General features: G+C 43.4%; 1 protein-coding gene across 4 annotated transcripts in view; it reads right to left on the bottom strand.

Annotated features, from left to right (window-relative positions):
• Window positions 1–22,765, bottom strand: part of CDC14A (cell division cycle 14A) — a 332,599-nt gene extending 309,834 nt beyond the window's left edge. For 2 of the 4 annotated variants that reach the window (XM_069232172.1, XM_069232174.1), the window contains exon 1: window positions 22,106–22,420. In XM_069232172.1, coding sequence (XP_069088273.1) covers window positions 22,106–22,205 — 100 coding nt within the window. In that variant the 5' untranslated portion in view covers window positions 22,206–22,420. Of the gene's footprint in view, window positions 1–22,105 lie in introns of all 4 variants that reach the window. The other 2 variants (XM_069232173.1, XM_069232175.1) reach the window with 2 other exon arrangements.
• Window positions 22,766–23,286: the final 521 nt, after the last annotated feature.

The following is a 23,286-nucleotide window of genomic DNA, read 5'->3' as shown; positions in this document are numbered from 1 at the left end:
TAATTGCCATCTGTGAATATTTGTATTCTGTGTACGGGACATAAAGTATGACAAGCTTGCAACAATAAAACACAACTCTGATGGTGCTTTCTCAAGAAGTCTGTAGCTCAGGACTAAAACAAACAAATCATAGTTGGTGGTGTCTTGGGGTAGGTAGACTGCTTGTGGCCCAGTTAATTAGTTGCTGTACTTTTTGTATGTGTGTGCTGTTGCTTAAAACCCCTGTACAAACTAAACAAGCATTGGTAAATGCCTTAGGTTTCACCTATGTGATTATTATTAATTTTTTGTTTTAAGGTTTAGTTTAGGGAGCAGAAGAGGAACAAGCATTGGTAAATGCAGGAAATAGTGCCACAGCCAATAGAAACAGAGGAAAAGTAAGTAAGTGGCAAGCACAGGAACCAATGAGAAAACTGGGGGGGGCAGGATGAAAGCCCCTTTTAAGATTTATATTAAATACAATATATTTCACACAGCGCACGCGGTGTGCAAGCAAAACTTAAAAAGGAATCATCCAACCAAACAGCAGACCACCCCCTTCTCACTAGCACAATACACACTGATCTACAATACCTCCTGTAGAGATTTTGCTTGGGGCACGAGATTGCCTGATTCCATCGCAGGAGGGGAGTCGCTGCATTGAAATGCTGAATTTACCTATAATGTGTTTAAGTCATCAACGTCCTGAGCAAGTTATGGGGAATGGACCCCTCTCCTGTCTGCATGAACACACCCCTAATGCGTGGCTATTAAATGTCGAGCGTGGTTATATGTTTTACCTAAATGATGATGATGATGATGATTCTAATTTCTACCACTTCGGGCGAAGGGAAAGCAAGTGACACGTTAAATACAATGGATTTTACAAGCACAGGTGAGATCTAAAACTAAACAAAATATTTAAAACATATTTGGGCTATCTTGGGGAATATGGTTTTGATTGGACTACCTTTCCTTCTGATTTCTGTACAATGAGCAGTGCTTGTGGATCTGCGACCATTCAACGTGCATATTAAAGATAGATGCACCTGGAGCAATGGCTCGGTGAGTTAAACTCCCACTCCTGCAATCTGCGCCTAACCTGTTTAGCATCTCAAGTGGGCCAACTCAGCCATTCATCCTTCTAGGCTCAATAAACTGAACAACCTGCTATTTACAGCTCAGACAAACTGAAATAAGGGCTGAACCAAGTATCATAGAAAAAAGTTATTAATTTTGGAAAGCGTTGCCAATCAGTAACAAAAGAGTTTCTGCAATAAAAGCATATGTACATAAAGCATCCCCATAATATGCAAATCAATGCCCTCTTTAGTATTAAATAATAGACACAGCTCTCGTCAGCTGTACTATAGATTTCTCATATATTTTTCCTTATGCCTTGTGCAAAAGTACTGCATCCAGTCGCAGGCACTTTATTATTAACTCTGCACTTTCATGGCATTTTCTTAAGGATATTTAGTAATGTGTTGTGAGCACATGGAAGTTGTAAACTAAATTACCGTCCCCATGTGAAAAGACGGCATTCACCTTTTGGTCTTAAGAATGAAAAGGATGAGAATAATTTGGAAGGTACGAATGTTGAATTTGTGCATGGTGTAGGGGCACATATTTTTCATATTTTTACAGTGCGACATGACTTCTTCAGACCTTGGAGGGGAAATGCTGGGAATTACCCATTATGAAAAGTTGTTTTCGTTAACATGCCTAGGGATGCCGAGTGTAGCTGTGCACCTTGCCCAAACAAATAATGCTGACGTCTACTACGTGCACACCGTCCTGCGTCCTCCACAGTTTCTTAAATAGTCAAATCAGAAACGTCTCAAGCATAAATGGTGCCATATTTTTTGTTCTCGAATGAGCCCCCCTTAGGACAAAAATATGACCAGAACAAGTTTAGAGAAGTCAGAGAAAATGATCACTGTCTTACTTGCATGGCCGCTGTATTAACGAGTTAATACACAGTTTGCAGTTTAATCATTGTGAATGCGCGGCGTCACTGAAACGGAGTGGATCTAGCAGCACACTTCCGGAGTAACTTGGTAATCACAGATCTGCGTCTACTCATGACGTAGTTAGAAGAATGCACCAGGGCGACAGAAGAGAAGCATAAACAGTGCAGTTCTCCACAATGAAGGTTCTTTTCGTGCCACCAGTAACGATCCACTTACACTTATTAGCTCTACTTTTTTTGTGAATCACGTGATTTAAACGTCGCTATGGTGACCATGGTTCCAGTACCTGTATGCCCACAGAAATATAACTTTAGGCACCGTCCGTTAAAATGGTGTCATAAGCACATCAGTGGAGCACTCTGGAGGCCTGGTGTATGCCCGGCGTACAACCTACATTGGGCGAGGCGCAGGTGGGCCGCATGGTGAGTGCTTGAAATGCCTGCTCATACCTCGAGACAAACTTGGCAAAGGAACAAGATGGGGGACTCCAAAACAAATGGGAGCACTAGAGTGGGTGCCTGCTTTGGCTCCAGGGGGGCTGCAGAGCACGCGTTGCTCCAGGGGTCTGGTGATTGCCATTGTGATCAGGGTTAGAGTTTTGTGGGCAGCACAACATCCAGTGCTTCGCACATTGGAACAGGCCACGAACAAGAGCAGGTTGGTGGTTGAAGGGGGTGGGGCTGAGGGCAAGGTTCTATAGTTAGGTTATTAGAGCTGTAAGGCGCTCGTGGGGGAGTGCCAGGAAGGGGGTCATATTGTCGTGTGAAGTTTTTAGTTCCGTCAGGTAGGCAGGCAATTTTTTAAAGTTATTAGTCACCGTTTTTTCTGAATTATGGATATTAATAGTAATGTACGGGAAGCAATAAAAATGTTATGTGAGGCAGGCAGAGAAGATGTATGGAAACCGGGTGAAGCGTGGGCGGGTTTGGAAAGGCCCAACAGGAAAGCGGCAGGTGGCGTAAGAGCTGCAGTAGTTGCCTGTTTAACGAAGGGAATAAATTAAAAGCAAAATCGTCAAGTTAAATAAAAGTCAAAAGTTTACTTGTAAAAGAGCGAGGGCCCGGGAGACTTCATGTTAAACATGTGAAGGTGGCAGGCTGTTCTCCTGAGGAGAATTTAGCACGTGAGGCAGAGCGTGCGAAACAGCAACTGTGTAGCGTCTCACTCACAATAAAGAGGCGGGCCCTTGGGGGAGTGGCCCGGCATAAGGGAGGAGCTCACAAGACGGAGCCGGGTTTGTCGGCAGGTATAGCGTCTGTCATGGAGGAGGATGTGGCCCAAAGCAATTTTTAGGTATTTTCATCAAAGAAGTCAGTGGTTTCCCCAGGCAATCACGTCGAATCAACTGACTGTTGTTGTTAGTGGAGCCTGCGGTGAAGCATCATCTTGCTCACTGTGGGGTGTTATGGAGACACATGTGAAAAGAGGTCGTTTTGGGGCGCATGAGCATTATAATTTGTCTAATGAACTTGAGATAGCTTCTCAGGAGAAACGTAAAGAATTGGCAATTCCTAATAATTCAGGAAACAATTTTATTAATAAGGAGCAGTTTTCTCTAAACACCATGGAAAATATAAACCCGGGCGCATTTCTTTGCAGAAAGTTGCACTTTATTCGGTGCAGAATTGTTTGAATAAAATTTATGACAATTTAAGTTTTGGAATCAATCAAACAAAAAATGCATACTATAAGGGGCATCACATAAAATGTTCAGAATGCACTTTTCCTCCTAGGCCTCAGGTGAGGTCTATTAAGCTTAACAAAAATCAGCATTGCTTAGCGAGGGAATGTGGCACTTTATCCGTTGAGCAAACAGATAATTTAGATAAGCAGTTGGTCTCACAACAAGCTCAGGTCGTAAATACGAATAAAACAGGCCATTGGGTGCAGGTGGATGACACAAACGTAGCGGTAGAGAAGCTTAAGGATTATAGGGTAGACAGTGAGCTTGGCACGTCAGCGTTTTCAGGTCAAAGCGGCCTGATCAAGAACACATCAAGGAAACAGAACTCATCAGGACAGATGCAAACAGATCAGAAAGCAGCTCGTACACATTGGTCCGAAGAAAAAGGAAGATCGCTAGTGGGTTTTCCTTCACCAAGGGAGCAAGAAATGCGGTCGTCAGCTGCGCAATGGAGGACGTATGATGGTGGTGTTGGGGATTCTGAAAGGCCGGGTACGAGTGCTTGTGGTTATCAGATCACGGAGGAAGAAGAGTTGGATTATGATCCTGATAGCAAAGAATTGGAAGAAGGAGAGTTGAGAGAACGGGAACGTGTGGATCGTGTGAAAGAGGGGGGATATTCAAGGGGGGTTGGGGCGGGGAGTCAAGAGACAACAAAGTGTTTTTAGTGTATTGCAGTAGTCTGGTGCAGACCAAGCAATTATATGGAAGGATGGGAAACGAAATTTAAAGGCATCCGAAGAAGATGTGATAAGAAGGTCAGCACATCTGCCTAAAGGTAGGAAAGCTTGGTGGTCTGTGTGGGGTAGTTCAGATAAAAGAACGGAACGTGCTAAAAGATCAACTGGTGTTAGAGACGGGGTTGTTTAAAGAGTCAGTTACAGAGGTAATGAGAAGGAGATACAAGCAAAAAAGTTGACCTGTGACAAGGAAATACAAGGTGATATAAATGTAAATAATGAGGTACAGGTTGAAAAGCTGGAGGAAGACGATGGCGATAAGATTATAAATAAGAGGCTGCCATATATGGGAATTGCCATGCCTTTGGGCTCTCATATCAGAAAAAAACAAGAACAGGATATGGAAGTATGAGTTTGTAGACGTCTTTAAATTATTACATAGGGATATACAAGCAAAGGAAGGCTCCAAGGAAGAGGAGTGGGAACTAACTAGAAGGCCAAGGGTCCCCAAAACAATTGAAAACTGGACATCTGCAATTTTTGATATATGCAAGCATATACTGTAAATGCCATCAGGACAGAGCAGTGGCTATTTTTAAAAATATTGATATCATAAGAAAAGCACAAATGCATTTTGGTGGGTATGCTTGGTTGAGCTACGATGAAGAGTTCAGGGCCAGGGTTAGCTTAAATAATGATCAGCCCTGGGGAGACTTGGACGGAGTTGTGGCTACAATGGATTTCATCAACACAGTCCCCAGCCACAGTACATACAACTAGTGGTTTACCAATAACTTATCGGTCTTTTCAACATCGTCCTGCCCAAGCTGGGGCGGGGTGGTATGGAAAAGGGCAAACATCCTATGCATCATCCTGCTGGAATTTTAACAGGGGATTTTGCAGTATACAATTCTGCTGTTATAAACATGAGTGTTGACACTGGGGGCAAACATGCACTCACTCAATGTTCTGCAGCCTCAAAGTTCGGTGGGGAACAATTTAGAGTGCAAAAAGACAGAGGTCAACACTTTCAATTTACGCAGAAAGGCTCATACCCCAATTAGGTTTGAGGTATTAGAGCAGGGGTGGGGCTGTTACCCAGATAGAGAGGCAGCATCCAAACTATTCTGGGGTTTCAAATGTGGTTTTAAAATCGGTTATCAAGTGCCAAGGCTAAGATGGGCAGATAATCTTAAATCAGCAAAAGAATTACCAGATATTGTACAGCGTAAACTAGATTCAGAGTTAAAAGCAGGCAGGATTGCTGACCCATTTTCACAAATGCCTCTACATAATCTTATTGTTTCCCCATTGGGTGTTGTGCCTAAGAAAATGCCAGGTGAGTATAGGCTTATACATCATTTGTCTTGGCCAAAGGGTCAATCAGTAAATGGTTTTATTTCACATTTAGATGGTAGCGTATCTTATGGTTCAGTCGACGATGCTCTTAAATCGGTAAGAACAGCAGGAAGAGCAGCGGTCATGGCAATGAGTGATATTCAATCTGCATTTAGATTATTACCTATACACCCTGATGACTTTGAATTACTTGGTATAAATTTAGAGGCGCTTTTTACGTAGATAAAGTCCTTCCAATGGGGTGTTCAATATCATGTGCCTTGTTTGAAACATTTAGTACTTTTCTACAATGCCATTTTACAAACGTGAGTGGTCACAAACTTGTATGCCATTATCTAGATTATTCCTTTTTGTTGGGGAAAGTAACACTAACTATTGTTTTAAAGGGTTACAGAATTTTCAGGACATGACAACAGCTTGGTGTACCATTGGCCCCACAAAAAAACAGAAGGCCCTTGTGCTAGGTTGACATTCTTGGGTATTGAAATTGATACTGTAGAAATGATAGCTAGGATTCCTGCTGCAAAGGTACAAGAGATAAAGTCATTTTTGATGTCAGTGATTGACAGGAAGAAATTGGAGCTTCAGAAGGTGCAGAAATTGCTAGGATATTTAAATTTCGCATGAAGAGTTGTCAGGGCAGGTAGGACCTTGTGTAAGGTGCTTGGGTATGGCCATGTCTGGAGCGTCTCTACCACATCATCGGGTAAGATTTTCAATGGCAACCAGAGCTGATCTTTTTATATGGCTGAACTTTCTTGAAGATTTCAATGGTTTCTCACTGTATTTCATAGAGGAAGATTTATTAAGGCAAATTCAAATCTCCTCTGATGCAGCAGGTTCCAGAGGCTTTGGCATATTTTGGGAAGGACGTTGGTGTGCTGAGAGTTGGCCAGATCATTGGTTGGCACAAGGGCGCAGTATTGCATTTTTAGAACTATTCCCCTTGATTGTGGCTCTGTATGTAAGGTGTAAATAATTTCAAAACCGTACCGTAATGTTTAACGTTGATAATAAAGCAGTGGTTGATTGAATAAACATACAGAAAGCAAGAGATTTAAAAGTGTTGTGTATATTAAGAGCTTTTATGTTAAAGTGTTTGCAGCTGAATATTGTATTTAAGGCTAGACACTTTCCTGGAGCAATGAATAATATTGCAGATTCTCTGTCTCGTTTTAATTGGCAGAATTTCCGTAACAAGGCACCGGGTGCAGACTACATCAAGACTCAGATCCCACAGAGCGTTTGGGCATGGGGGGATTGAGAATAGTGGAGTTGGTAGAGAATTCATTAGCTGCATCCACCAGAAGAAGATATTGGCAAGCTTGGAATGAAATTTGTAAAGTTTGGCAACAATAAACAATGTACTGGAGCTATGATTTCTAAAGAAGAGGCAATCTTAGATTTTGTGTTACATTTGATAGACAAAGACTTGTCGCACACAACAATTTCAGGTAGATTAGCAGGCATTTCTTTTTATGGTCAGTTATGGTTGGGTCATGAGCCTGTTGAGAGCTTTTTAGTTAGAAACGTTTTAAAGGGTTGGAGTAAGGAACTTAAGAGCACGACATGGTTAAGAGAACTAATACATTTTCAATTTTTGCAGAAACTGTTACTTCAGTTATTCTTTTGTTGCTACAATGAGTCTGAGACTTCTTTGTTTAGGCTATACATGTTATCAAATTTGTAAAGCTCACTACTCACCAATGAGGGTCTCAAGGTGCTGAGGTGGGGGGGGGGGGGGTTGGGGGTAGAGGGGTAAGGGAGAGGAAGTGCTGCTACTGCTTGAACAGCCAGGTCTTGAGAAGTTTCCTGAAGGTAAGGAGGTCTTTGGTGGGGGGAGGCCGTGAGATTGGGGAATGCAGCTAAAAGACAGTGAATGAAGGAAGAATGGGAAAAGGAGGAAGAGATTGGGAGTTCTTTTTTGAAGCAATGTTTGAGCAAATTGAGGACTTTAAGGGTGGGGGGGAACGGTTAGATATTTGATGTATTAGCGAGGCTGAATTAATTAAAATGCTTGTATTGATTAATTTAATGCTACGTTACCTGTCTTAATAAAGTGGCCTTTTTTGCTACAGTAAATAAAGGAGTGGAATGTGATTTGTTGTGCGATGAAGGGACCCAGGGGGAACACGGCTTTAGCCTGTTTCCCCCTGGGTGGTTTCGCACATTGGAACAGGCCACGAACGAGAGCAGTTTAGCGGTTGAAGGGGCAGGGCTGAGGGCAAGGTTCTATAGTTAGGTGATTAGAGCGGGAAGATGTTCATGAGGCGGTGCCAGGAAGGGGTCATATTGTCGTGTGAACCACCCGCCCACCCATATGTTAAGTATGTGCTAAACCTATGAGGTACGATCCAATGTATACTTAAGTTGTCACGAAGTTTGAGTTAGTAAATCTTTGCCACGATAAGACAGGTTGTAGTCTTGTTTGTTCTTTTGTCAGACTTTTTAGCAGGCAGTTTTTTGGGTGGAGGTGGACAAAATGGAGCAGGCTTATCCATCTCTCGGCGGAGAAGAACAGGACACGGGGGGGGAGAATAAACAATGTACCTTTGAACAACACTATAGCAGATCACTTGGGGAAGCATGATGGGGGAGACCGTGAGATTGGGGAATGCAACTAGAAGGCGGTGAATGAAGGCAGAATGGGAAAAGGTGGAAGAGAATGGGGGGGGGGGCTTCCTTGAAGCAATGTTTGAGCTAATTGGGGACTTTAAGAGTGGGGGGAATGGTTAGACATTTGATGTATTAGAGAGGTTGAATTAATTACAATGTTTGTATTAATTAATTTGATGCTACATTACCTGTGTTAATAAAACGGCCTTTTTTGCTACATTAAATAAAGGAGTTTAATGAGATTTATTTTGCGAATCACTTAAATCTCCCTGCCTCTGAAGTGCTCTAATACTTCCTTTGAGGTTTGGGCTAGGTGTAAATAACAAATTAATTAAAAGAAGTTCTGAAACTAAAGTACTTGGGCCTTGGGACACTGATAAGAGCAAACATACGAGGAATAAGCATTGGTAAATGCAAGAAAATAGTACAACAGCCGATAGAAACTGGGGAAAAGTAAGTGGCAAGCACAGCAACCAATGAAAAGCAAAGAAAGCAAGGGGGGTGGGATGCAAGCCCCTTTAAAGATTTATATTAAATATGCCGTGCAGGCGAAACCTAAAAACTAAACCATAGTTAATTAATATATTGGTATCCATTTCAACAGCATTTGAAAATATATATATATATATATATATATATATACATATACACACACACACACACACACAGTTAAGTCAGACATTAGTGCAGAACGAAAATTAATTGCATACATACAAGTCCCAAAAATGTCTGAAATCCAAATATATTCAGAGGACATCACATCATCAGCAGGTAATCAGAAGGTCATAATAAAGAAATACCCTAATTTCACTAATGTATCCTACAACTGACTACTATAGAAAAGGCAGTTAATTCATACATCACGGAGTACATGAAAAAGTCCTGGGTAATAGGTCCTAGAGCGAGTACAAAATATAATATTAAGAAAAATCTTATGAAAAATCCATAGTCTGAACTCCGGAGAGGTAAGTCTGGTTCATTAGAAAAGCAATTGTAAAGGCCAATCACCGCTAGAGTGGTGGAGATAAATACAGGTGGAGTAATGAAACTCCTAACGTGATCAAAACTTGTGTTCGTGCATCACGAGCATTAGTGGCAAAACGGATCGAGAAACCAAATCTTCGCATAAGGCAATGCAATATGAAGTCTGTGAGTAGAGTAGCTAGTGGTAGTGTAAAGCTAAATTGTAAGAAAAGTCAAGGTAATAAGGCAATCATTGTACGGAATAGCCATATAGTGAAAAAAGGTATTTTTTATCTCATGTTAACAGAAGCCACTTACTTCAAGAACAATCACTTGATCATGGTTCCGTCAAACTCAAGAATCCTTTGAGGTACAATGCTCTGCAAATCTAACACACAAGACTAATACAGAGGCCTTGTATATTACTAAGTTGGACAAGAGCAAGTTACAAATAGCACCATTTACCTCTCCATCAGTCAGAGTCTGGCTTTTTGTGGTACAATAGAGGTTTATCCAAGCAGGGTACTAATGGCGGCCATTCTTCAGATGCCGCTTTCAAATATACAGCGTCACTTCTGGAGTCAGGGGGAAGTGTTAGAAAATGCTAAACATGAGGATTATTGCCCGCCATGCGAGGAGGGAAAGTAATAATAACTAATTACATCCAAACTTTAACCCTTACAACCTATAAGACAAGGTCCATCAGAAGGAGTCTTGTATATATGCATATACATAATTTTTAGAGCAAGTAGAGAACTTTCATTGGGTAAAGTACTAAGAAACAGGGAAAGATGGAGGAAGTATTTTGCAATGTCAAACCCTCCCAAAAAGTGCCATATTGAGGTTCTAATCTTCAATAGTCAGGTTTCAACAGAAGATACCTTTAAAAGTATTAGTATCATGTTAAAAGTAAAACGCATCAGATCTGAAATTATCAGGCTGGTATAAGAATGATATTGCCTGAACAGGGGTAACAGAAGTCATAAACGTTACGGACTATACAAACAGGTTACAACTTGCTAGGAGAACAAATAAACAAAAAGTCAGTCTGACTGAACCCATCCTATGGTAAGCAATTAATAACACCCATTACAAATCATGCTACTTTAGAACACTATTAAATAGCTTCTCAAATGGTTCTATAAAAACAAGACTGGTGACGTAGTGCACGCAATCTCCATTAACCCTCATATAGCCAGTAATGCGTTTCAGGCTTATTCCACCGCTTGGATAACTGAGGATAAGTTCACTGTTTCTTTTACAGAGTCTACGTACTCGATTCGCTTCCTGTGGGTGTTTATTAACTATTTCTATTTCTGCAAACGAGAATTATTTACTGTGGGGATGGACATGGTAAAAGTGATCAGTCAATGGATTTACAGTTTAAAATTTGTTGATGTTCTGGAAATGTACTTGGATTCTGGTTGGAAGTGGTCTGACAGTACTGCTGATATATGGCTTATTACGCCGGGCAGAATATCATGAGATAGTAAGTTTGCTGTTACAGTCTATCATTCCTTGATCCACATTGTTGTCCAGTCTGCAAGGTAAGGTCTTGTGTTTTGGGGAGCCCTAATTTGAAAATTTTAAAGTTATGACACGTATGGAAGCCTGCTAGCCAGACCAAATGTAACCTGAACCGTGGCCTAACAGTTACTTTCAGCAGGGTATGCACAACTTTTGGTTTACTATGTGGCACAAAGAGGCCATCTATTTTTCATGCTTATAGGTAATACTGCTTCTTAGTGTCATAATGCCTTCCTGCAAGCAAGTACTGCAGAAAAATATGAAAGCTGATATGACACGGACAATGTGCTTCTCAAGCACTCAAACCACTCAATAGCAAACTATTTAATAAAAATCAGGCTCTGGAAAATCGAAACTTCTGCACAACCAGATCTGAGTTAGATGATCATAATCAACTATTATAGAGATCTGAATGAGACTTCCCATGCCCCCTATATGCTCCCTCCAATAGATCCTTCCACTCAGAACGGTCAAAAGTATCAAACAAACATAACATGGCTAAATATATCACCCAAGCCGCCCAATGGGGGTAAGAAATGACAAAACCTGTAATAACAAATAAATTGTGTTGTAATCCTTACTATGGTGCACTTCTACACTCATTACTTACATATTTACTTTAAGAGAGATGCATGCAAATATTTACAAACTATGCAATCAAAAATTGTGTCTTATTTTAGCAATATCAAACAAACAAACATTATCGGCGACTTGCCAGGATACCATTCCTGTGGCGAGGGGCCAGTCAGTGGGGGCTAACGCTTGAGTGAACTCGGAGTCCTGGTGCATGCAGTTTCAGAGTACACTGCCTCATAGACACTGCCCTGGCGGACTGCCTCCAAGTCGCACATGAGCACGGAGAATGCCAAGAGTGCTGGAAAATACAGTTTCACTCTTCTTCAGAATATGTCATACAACCGAATAAGAGAGTGGTCTGTAGAGCGACTCCAATCTATCCCAATGTGCAAAAAATATTAATAATAATTACAAGTTTCCACAAGGATCACAAAGCTGGCATGGTAAAGGCCAGGGTTGATGAAAATCAAGGTTGCCTAGTCTTGATCCTTCCTCATTCCTTTTTCTTCCACCACCCGACATTTCCAGTCTATCTCCTGCAGGTTATTTCTAATCTCTGCTTTTCTCTTTGTTTCCGTTTTCCACCTTTTCTTCTACTTATCCCTCTTTTTTGGCATTTCTCTCCTTTGCTCTGGGTCCCAGTCTGATAATGTCTAAGTCCTGGTATCCGAATATAAGTGCTGTTGCCCACCACCAAACTTAGCACTTATTAAGCACTGTGCAATAGGCAGGGATTAGTGAAAGCAGGAGCCGTGCACTAGGCTCCTATGCTATGGTGGGCCACCGGTAGACCCCTTTAGACCCAGAGGGCAACACTGAAATTCTCCAAATACCAGTCTCTTTGCAGCCAAACTCCATTCTAGAGAAATTACATTTAAAATGTACGGGTGGTAAAGTGATAAGGGCCTCAAATACTCTATGTGATCATTTGCTCAGGAGGCCATTGTAAGAGTCCAATATTTCTGTGTGTTTATTCATGGTCTTCCATTAAAGACATAGAACTTTCTGATATGTTCTGATCTAAAGATATCAGTCTCTACCATCTTGCAGCACTGGAAAAGACAAAATTAGGTACTTATGAACACTTTGATGCTAGGTTAGTAAAATTAGATGTGCAATTTAGAAATGTTCAAAAACGCCAATTACTGCCAAAGGTAAAGTAGGACAAGTGGAAGGCGCAGGTGGAAGTCACATTGAGAAAAGCATAATTATTTTTTAATAGGAAAGAGTATTAGAGGTGGGGTCCTGTAATATTGTCACCAGATTACCAATATGTTTTAAAAAGCTTCAATATCCAACATGAACAAAGCACAACATGCATGGCTAAATGACATTTGGTGGTAGTTTGATCTATATGTGGGGAGCTGGAGGGACGTTGTTATATCAAAAACAGGATGTTAAATCACATAAGTGAGAGAACTTGCACCCAAAATAATCATTCTGTTCCTGACCATGGAACAGCCTGAAAGCAACAGAACACCCCCTGCAGAGCAGACATTGCTTTGGCGGGAGGCTGCCGATTTAAAATTATTTTCGGAGCGCACACACAAGTGGGACAAACCGTTAGCTACGTGAACCACACACTGCACAATCCATTCTTCCGCACCACTATGTCCATCCTGCTATTTTCATAGGAATGTCTCATTTGTTTTGGATACTATCTACCTCCGGATCCTGGATTGGTAATCCGCGGGACTGGGTCACCACAGCGTGGTCAATGGCTTGAAATTCCTATGATCAGTGCATCGAGCATTAGGCAGTAACTACAACATGGTAAACTATACTGATAAATGTAATTCAGCAATAGGTACATTGTTGCAGGTCTCATAACATTAACTTCCCAAACTGGTTTCTTCATGCTTACTTATATCAATGTTTTGATTTGTTTTTGACAGCTAAATTAGATTGCAGATATTGCGCTTCATACTATGAGTGAGACGTCTGCATTTACAATTGAAATCGTTCACAGAGCCAAGATTCAAGGTTTCCTATTTAAAATCAACATACTGATTGCATCATTCGTTCCAGGCAACCTTACTGCTAGTTAAACTAAAATAAATTTACCATAAATCCATAAAGATATGACCAAAGCACTGGCTTCTTTCATTTTAAAAGTATTTAAAATATTGTCGTTTTCTACCAAAGCATGGTAACGCATTTATGTCATTCTGCATTTATTATCACGGGCAAGCAAGACAAACTCCTCACAACAGAGAAAGAGCAGGAAGCATGCTGGGCTCAGCACTTCACAAAGAAGTCCTGAACCGAGCAGTACCAACATGCGAAGTGAACATCCAACAAGCAGAGAGAGTGTTAGATGTGAGCAATGCCCAGCAACAGAATAAATTGTCACTACCATCCGATCTCTCAAGAACAGAAAAGCTCCTCGCCAAGACAACCTGATGGCAGAAATGTTCATGGCAGACCCTGAAATTTCAGCCAAAATCCTCAAATCACTTTTACATTGAGTTGGGTGGGAAAGAAAGTGCCAGACGACAGTGACTAAGCCTACATTGACAGAACTCCAAAGAAGGAAGAAATAAACAACTGTAACAAATGGCATGGAATAACCCTTCGGTAAATCCCGAGTAAATCCCTGGCAAAAATCATTATACAGCACATTTCTGATTTCCGTGGACAGATAGTTAAGTAAATAATAGGCTTGGTTATGCAACAGCAGATGTGTGCTGATCAGATACTTAACGTACACAACATAATAGAGCAGTGCACAGAGTAGCAGAGACAACTATACATCAACTTCAATGATTTTGAGAAAGCCTTTGACAGTATCCACCATGACACCCTCTGGCATCTTCTGAGAGCCTATGGCATACCACAGCAGACAGTTCTCCTCATAAAGAGCTTCTATGATCATTTTACCTGCAAGGCAGGAGATAGTGAGCCCAGCTGTGAAGTCAAGATGAATGGGAGACAGGAATGCATGATGTCGGCGTTGCTCTTCAACCTAGTCATTGACTGGGTGATGCGATGCACAACAAAAGTCCAAGTCAGAGGCATCAGGTGGACCTTATTCACTATACTGAAGGAGCTTTACTATGCAGATGACCTAACCCCACTTTCTCGCACACCAGCATATGCAGAAAAATACGTCTTACCTCAACATCTATGCACAGTAATTGGGCCTGAAGATCAACGCAAAGAAATCAGAATTCAGCCCAACAACATTCCAAAGTCTTCACCAATCTAGGTGGATGGTGAGGACCTAGCCATAACTGAAGAGTTAACCTACCTCGGCAATGTTGTCAGACATTGAGAGGAAGGCAGTGACATCAAGGGCAGACTGAATAAGGCCAGGAATGCCTTGAGGATGCTGGACAACGTGTGGAAGTCACCTCAAAACAGCACCAATGCCAAGCTGAGGATTTACCAGGGCTGCATACTGACCACACACATGTCATTATCAAAATGCTGGTGGATAACAATAAAAAGCGACATCACCAAACTGTCAGCCTTCCACACCAGTAACCTGAGAAGAGTCTTACACTTTTTCCTGGCAGTGGAACATCTCTAACCAGCAACTGCTCAACAGATGCAAGCAAGAGATAGAGCATGGACACCATCATTATGACAAAAAGATGGAAATAGATAGGGCACAGCATCAGAAGAGAACAAGGCTCCATCACAAGCACAGCTTGCCACTGGACAGAAGAGAGTCAGGCCTAAGAAAACCTGGAGGTGAACTGTGAAAGCAGAAATGAAAACACTCAACCACAGCTGGGGCACCATACAGAAACCTGCCCAAGACAGACAGAAGTGGAGGTCCTTCGTTACTGCCCCACATGCCAGTCGGAATAACAGGCAGTAAGGAAGCGATATATCTTAAACAATGTGATATGTTTGAACATCCAGAACATCCTCAGCCAGTACTTTTGATCGGACAAGTCCTGATTTGACATAAATCAATCTTAAAAGTAGATAAGAAATAGTGCTCAAGTGTGTGCTTAAGGTTTGCTGCATTGTTTTATAGGTTACTATGCTATCTAGACTGTCAAATTAAGGAAATTACTTACTAATGTAATCATACTTTAGGATTAAGCCACACCAAAGTATACAGCAGAGTTTCCTTTTGTATCAATTAGTTATGCTTCTATTACTTAATTGGACCATTGTTACACTTTTGAATAAATACATTTGTATTTACACACTTATAAATAAGTCACCATTTCTCTGAGTTGAAAGTGGTTGTTTTGATCAGTGCCCCGCTGCATAAAAAAAGCCTGGGCCAGAATATACACCAGATCTAATTATTGACATGCAAGACCAAGTAATAGGACTTATGCTGGCAGTATATGCTCTGACAAGTCCACCCAGCAGTGAAATGGTGGGACCCTTATTACAGGGGGTTATGCAACCAGTCATAGCATATGCTCATAACAGATTAGAGTAATTGTCCCTTAAATCTAAAAGACAAGCTTTACTTTCTTGTATATCTAAACTTGGGGCCACTAAAAAAATACTTTAGACTTTCATCCATGATTTATTTGTGAGTGTAGGTGAAGAATTTCTTAAGAAGAAAAACTGCACCAGCTTCCTTAAGCACCGATGACTATACATGCAGATTTTATTTTACTTTTATTTTTTTTGACCGGCAGCCAATGGAGCAGGTGACATCCAGGGGACAATATTTCTCAATGAAAAAACTATATGGGTTTCTCAATTTTGGATAAGCTTGAATTTGTTGAGCAGCTATTTTTGGTAGACCAAGTTACTAAAATAAATTATAGGTTGAACAAACGTTTTGATGGCTGTAACCATTTGTGGAAAAGAGAAGAGACAGCACGCATTAGAATCCTTAAATGATGAATACATGCCTTTCAGACTAGAATTATTTGATGATGTAATGAGAGCTCAATCTATGAACCGGCAACTGTCACTGAAGCAACAGATGATACTGGATTGTTTAACTGAATGTTCTAATCTATGTGGTAGAACCCGATATTGTTAAAGTTCGGAGATGCCTATGGGTGTTCTGAGCCCCAAGTGCCTGCATAACTAAAGATTCCAAGATTTGAAATCAGATCTCTGTTTCCTGGAGGTTACCAATTCTGTGACTGTATCCATTCCTTTCGCCCCAGGTGTTCCTTTCCTCTACCCTGCAGGGGTATGAAGAAACCCCTAGGACTGATGGTAAGACTATGTTTTGTTCCTCAGGATACTGCAATCGTTCTATGAAAGAACAAATACTAAGCATGAATAAAAACAATTTAGTTTACTAATAAAAGATAACTGCAAAACAAATCATCTGCTCTCGCACAGTCACAAGTAGTGCTTAAATGTACATTCGATCATTGCAAATGCTTACTGGTTGCTATTGCCTATATCATTATCACACCATATCTGCTCTTACTACAATGTTTTATTTTGTACTTTCCCTTAACGGTGTGGTGCTTGTTGACATATGAAAATAGTGTGGCACCAAGTGTTCAAAGTATCCTCTATAAAAGCAGGGGTTTTATTTATATAGCACGCTGTGCAAACTCGATTTGAAGGTTTGGGAAAGATTAATAGCACCAGTTACACTGCATTATTTACATGACAAGGTTTAATAAAGAAAAATGTAATGTTTACATGCACATTAGCAGTCTGCAGCACGTCCTTGATGTTCTCCAGTCCATGGCTTTGAGCATGAGGTCCCACAGCCAACTTCCTTAGCCAATCCAGATGCTGCTCTCATGCTGATAATAATGAGAAGCAGCATGAGGGAAACATCAGGATTCGTTGGAGTGGGCTGGCTCGGAGCTCCTACAAGCACTGGAGGCCTGCGCCTGTTCTCCACTCAGCTGTCTAACACAACTCAGGGTGGAGAGGTTTGAAGTGTGCATGTCGAACAGGCTGTAACAAAACAGCCGGCCAAACCAACGTGTGCACTTCAAACTAAAGTGGCCACTCGTCCTGCTGCCCGTCAGCAGCAATAGCCCACTGTCCCACCGTCACACTTGGCTCAGGCTAGCGGAGTAAACAATAAAATGCTAATAAAATCATTGTATTACCATTTTATTTTTCACTCTTTCTGCACTCACAGCAGGGAAGGCGACCCCTGGCTCTGACCTTATGGAGGAACCTCTGCTGCCTTAACAGTACATCCAGTGGGTCTGCAGAGAAGCGCTTATATGTTACATTAAAATGATGGTAGCTCTGTTGCAGTGTTCCAAACCAATGTAGCAGTGGAATGGGTTCCCAAAGCATCCTATGTCACCATAGCCCTGGCCTTAAGCCATTCCCAGGGACACTGGGTTTACGTGATCTTATCAGGGATGGCTTCTCCACAATGGCGGAGGAACATCGGCCCCACCTGGCCAAAAGGCAGGGGATGAAAAATAAAACGATAGCTTACTGTTCTTTTATTTTTCATCTGATGGCTGAGCCATCAGTGCAGGGAAGAGCGTGGCTGGGTCATGGTAGGTTGGAGGAGGCGAGAGTGCGCCTAAGTGTGCATGCGAATTTGGCAGGACATCTCAGGCCGGCCAAACACGCATGCGCACTTAGGTTTCTCCAGCCCGGCTGTGTTGAACAGCCAGGCTGGAGAAACTGCACAGACCCCAGGGCAGTGTCTGAGTGGCAGTCCGAGTCGCTAAGACCAATACTGGCACTGCTTTCATGCTAGATTTAGCATGAAAGCAGCACCAGGAATGCTGGAGTGCCTGTGCTGGTGTCCCAGTGAATGCTGGGACACCACAAAAAGAGGAGCGAGGCAGCAGCGGGAACAGGTTTTTTAATGTTTTCCCCATTTCCGTCGCCCCCCACTGTCCCCCATTGACATTTGCGGTGGCAGCAGCTGGATCTTTTGGCTTTTTATGAGTAATTACGGATCTAATTAACTTGTCACATAATACATCAGCTGCTGCTGATTTGCCAACTTCAACAAAAAAAATATTCTCCAACTCAAATGGCCAAAAGTTACTATAAAAAAGTGCCAGATTAAATTGCTAGCTTTCAGTTGCAAATTGCTGTCCTTTTGTGTTAAATATGTACTAATGACGTGACATTTGTGTCCGTACAGTATTATGTGTTCAAATGAAAAGCACTCAAGATAGGGTTACAAAAATGCATTATAGCACACAATTTGTTCCCCCATTCCGAACAGTAAAAGTATGGAAAGCAATGGCTTTCTAGCTGAGTTTTACCAAACATTTGCAGCCTACAAATCAAAGTATATAATGGATCTGGCAAATTATATTTTAAACGGTGGTATGATTTTTTTAAACCTTTAACGCAGGTATTATAGTTAAATTTGATAAAACCTGGTAAAAATCCTAAAAAAACAGGCCCCTACTCATACCTGCACAAAACCATGCTTAACTGAAATTATAAGAAAATGTCTACATTACTTGCTAATAGATTAAAGTCAAAAACTACCTTGATCCACGTCAATGAAAACGGCTTTATAGCGGACAAACACCTCGAAACTAACACTAATTATCTGAAGAAGCCCCTTAACTTATCTATGCAGAAAAATACCCCAGCAATAACCACGATGCTGCAGCACGTCCAATCTGCAGCTGAAAATTGAACCGATGTGCCCTTTTGACAGAGAGGACTCTGACAGTAACAGTTGCGCTGCGGACATGTAAAGTTTTCCACAGAAGTCTCCGCGAACAGCGCACCTAAGACAAGGGATGGGCGTCCAGGCGAAGAATCTCCGCGAACAGCACACCTAAGACAAGGGATGGGCGTCCAGGCGAAGAATCTCCGCGAACAGCACACCTAAAACAAGGGATGGGCGTCCAGGCGAAGAATCTCCGCGAACAGCACACCTAAGACAAGGGATGGGCGTCCAGGCGAAGAATCTCCGCGAACAGCACACCTAAAACAAGGGATGGGCGTCCAGGCGAAGAATCTCCGCGAACAGCACACCTAAAACAAGGGATGGGCGTCCAGGCGAAGAATCTCCGCGAACAGCACACCTAAGACAAGGGATGGGCGTCCAGGCGAAGAATCTCCGCGAACAGCACACCTAAGACAAGGGATGGGCGTCCAGGCGAAGAATCTCCGCGAACAGCACACCTAAGACAAGGGATGGGCGTCCAGGCGAAGAATCGAGCTCGGCAGACAAGATGCAAAACAACGGTTATAGATACTGGTTACAGGAAAAGGCAAAGATTGGTCACAAGCGATTAACTTGTTCTTCCGTGTTTTTACTTATCAATTTATAAATCCTATAGTTTATGTGTACAGCACACAAAAAAGACTCCACTGCAGCCCGGCCTCCTGTATGACACCTTTATTTGAATTCGCGCCTCCTTTTGCCGAGCACGCAGGACACCTTTAATGATACTTCCTCACTCGAGGTGGCCCAGTGCACGGCGTGGGGGTGGGCTGCAGGCCGCTCCGCTCCCTACAGAGAGCAGAGTGTCGTACATTTCAGCTCTCTGCTCCTAGCACTTGCCAGAAAGTCTGTATCTGGGAAATTCCCTATCAGCGAGAGTCCGAAACGATAAGAGTGCGGGAATTCAGCTGCGCCCAGAGTCCCTCCAAATCACAAGACAGAACTAACAAGGAGGCGATATGTGTGATCCGAAGGCCGGGCTTCCCTGCAGAGGAGAGAACCTGAAAACCAGGGGCTCGAATCCCGACTCGGCACTGGACTGAAAAACAAGTCATTCTGGGGAAATCACGTACGCTCCCTTTAACTATAAATACGTGCAAGGGTAAATTCGTGATGTGCGATGTAATTGTGTAGCTCGGGGACAAACACCCACTGGATAAACTCAGTCTTCTATGGACTGCCACCAGCACCCACAATGCATTGGCCCCCACTGCGCCCCAGCTAGGTTCTGACTTTATAAACAATCTTACATCAGAGCTGCATACCCCTCGTTTAGTTGGCCTCCGCCTCCATTTTGCCATATGGAGAGTTTCTGGCTACCTGACCTCTTATTTGTTTTGTTTTTTTTTGGGGGGGGGGCATATTCGGATGCTAGGAAGTAGTCCACTTCCGCGCAGAGTATGGTCGGTGGAGGGAAATCCCCAGGGAGAGAAGTAGTGTTTAGTAAGTGTGCAGGTACAAATATTTACATGCATGAGAGTGCAATAAGACCCCCAGGGCCACGGGGTAAGTTACAGGAGCCCCACAAAGATTACAGGTGGCACACCACAGACTAGAAGCTTGCAGAGGAGACCTCTGGGACAGAGGGACCATAGAATCAAGACACTGTGGTCCTGTAATAGCCAGAGGTAGGGCGTAGTCTACAGGCTCAGAAGACAGGAATGTCTAAACTCTAAAACAGAAACAGTAGTGTCAAGTATGCATGCTCTTGCTTATACTATATTTGTGACTTGTTATACCATGCGAACCTGTGTGTCTTTTTACTGTCTAGATCTATTAAAAACTTTTTTTTTTTTTTTTTTTTTTTAAAAGAGGTAGACATAGGAGTTGGAAGCTGGGAGGGGCATAACTTGGAAACCTTACTTGATACATTCTGAGATTGGACCGGTAATAAATAATGCAAAGGCCAATGCAGGGTACAGCTATCATCGAGGCATTAGGTGAATTTGTGCCAGGAAAACACAAAGGTGATTGACTGAATGCTTGAAATTTTTTCAGCCACTGACTGTCTTTGGCGCATTCTAGCCCAACAGGTTTCCCCCCTAAGACACTTGCACATGAGACTTGGGCCTGCTCCAATAGCAACAGTCCACCCTGAACTGCTAGGCAAGGTCCCCTCTGAATGGGGACAAAAGCAACTGTAGATACATTGTGGCCTAGTTATACCTCATCAGTGAGATGTAGCTCAAGTCCTGTGGCCCAGCGAACCTGGGATCAGCGCATTCACATACCCACCAGATATTGCAAATCACTTAGATGGCATGCTTAAGAAAAAAAAAAAGTCTCTAACTGTGGCCTTCTATGTCGCTTGAAGCCTCAACCAGTCAAAGGCAAATGTGCCTTGTCCTGCTCTAATAGAACAGTCCCACAAGCTACCAGGCCATGTTCAACCCTGGACTACCAAATCGCCAATTGTGAGAAGGGCCCAGTGCACTCTAAATTTGCCTGACTTTTAACATTCAGTCAGGGCAGCATTTCCTGTGCTTGCATTAGGGGCCGCATGAGGCTATTGGACAGAAGGAAGAGGACTCAGAATGTCTGGCATAAATTCTTGGAGACAGACATGACTGCAGACCCATAGAGTTTCAGCAAGTGGCAGATCACTGGAGAAAAGGGAAGACTGGACCAACGAGTGGAAAAACTAAGGAAGTTGTTCACAGAGGGCAGAGGCCATGGAGAAGAGGCTGTGGCTTAGAGACACTGGAAGCAGTAGACTAAAGAAAACTGTAAAAGCTAGACTGCGAAGACCGTAAAGAGATCTCGGAACAGTGTGTCGAAAGCCAACGATGAGATTCGATAGCAGAATCGTGGACAAATGCTGGAATCTAAATAGTGGGATTTTAAATGGCATAGGAAATAGGGTGCTGCAGGGCAGTAACTGGTCATCGCCACTAATAAGCGCTCAGAAGCGAACCCTGGGAAGCCGGTGCAGTGAAGAGTAGCGGTTCGGGGCACCATAAGAGGCAAGAATAAACACAGAGAGACTTCGGAGATGAGGGGTAGACAACAGGGGGCAGAGGCCACGAGTGATAAGCAGAGGCTAAAACCCATGGGACCGAATGTGCAGCAGAAACCAGAGAACTGTGGACACAAGTATGAGCGGCAAAGCTGGAGGAGCAGAAGCTGGGAGGGAGCGAGCCCAGGATGTCCGAAGGAGAGCCCGAGTGGCGAAACGTCTCACCTTTAATAAATTCTGACGCTCCGATTAGCTCGGTAGATTCAGCCATGCTGCCGGGGAGCCGGGGGCTGCTGCCGCCGCCGGGGGAGCCGTCCCGGATCATCGGTGGGGCAGCGGGAGGGAAGCTGTCCGCGAGGGAGAGCGCGCCCGGCTGGGCAGAGCCTAGAAGTGCGGCGAGGCGCTGGAACCCCGGAGCTGGCCTGGCAGCCGCCGCCTCTGCGCCCGGGCCCCGTCCCTGCCCCGCGGCTCCCCCTTACAGCCCGCTCCGCCGCTGCTCATGCCCGCTGCTGCCCTCCATGGCTTCACCCAACGCAAAGTGTCGGCGGCATCGCTCCCAGCAACATCCTAAAGAAACATCACATGGTTACCGGGCGCCAATCATGGGGTCGCTAGGGGCCGTTGCTAAGGCTTTGTTTCGTCTGAACAGGCCGCGGCCCAGGCTGGGCTGGGAAAGTTTGTATCTCTCGGCGGCTTCACTCTGCCCTGCTCTGCCCTGTCTCAGCCGAGGCCGCGGAGGAGCCGCTGTCTGGGGGCCGGGGCAGGAGGGGAGGAAGAGCCGAGGCCGCGGAGCTCTGTCGGCGCCTCCCAGCCACAGGGCCCGCCGGCTCTGAGCTAAGCACTAATTTAGGAGCCGTCGCTATGGGGCCGGATACCAGCTCGTCTGTACGAGTCCCGCCGCCCTTTTTAACATTCGCCCAGTCCCATGGTTTCTAATGGAAGTTTCAAGGCGGCCTGGTATTTGTGACCAGATGGGACCCCTTTCAGCTCTGGCAGGTGGGGATTGAAAGAGCTGTGGTTTATGGCTCTCTGCTCCCTCCCTAAATGGACTGCAACCACCCTGGTGATTTTGAACGAGCCATTTAACATTTTAGGGTGCCATCTGTACGTGTTACAACTCAACACGTAAGGCGCATAGTTATTTATGGGTGTTGTGTATCGCAATAATGTCGCCCGAGCCACTCCCAGCAGAAGTTTTTCACTATTGAAATCTCTAGCGTAAATAAATTGAAGTATATAGTCCATGTTATTATTAACTTCTATGGCAAACAGTGACACCGCTTCTACATTTATGACGAGACACGTAATTTTCGCGTTTGGAGAACCGCTTTGAACCAGCAACATGAGATTCGTAACCAATATAGGCGCGCCGAGGAAGGGACTATATCTAGCCCGCCTAATCTCCA

Source organism: Pleurodeles waltl, chromosome 4_2 (genome assembly GCF_031143425.1).
Source record: "Pleurodeles waltl isolate 20211129_DDA chromosome 4_2, aPleWal1.hap1.20221129, whole genome shotgun sequence".
NCBI classification, from domain to species: domain Eukaryota; kingdom Metazoa; phylum Chordata; class Amphibia; order Caudata; family Salamandridae; genus Pleurodeles; species Pleurodeles waltl.
Note: the sequence above shows the minus strand (reverse complement) of the source record. Positions and strands in the feature narration are given on the sequence as shown.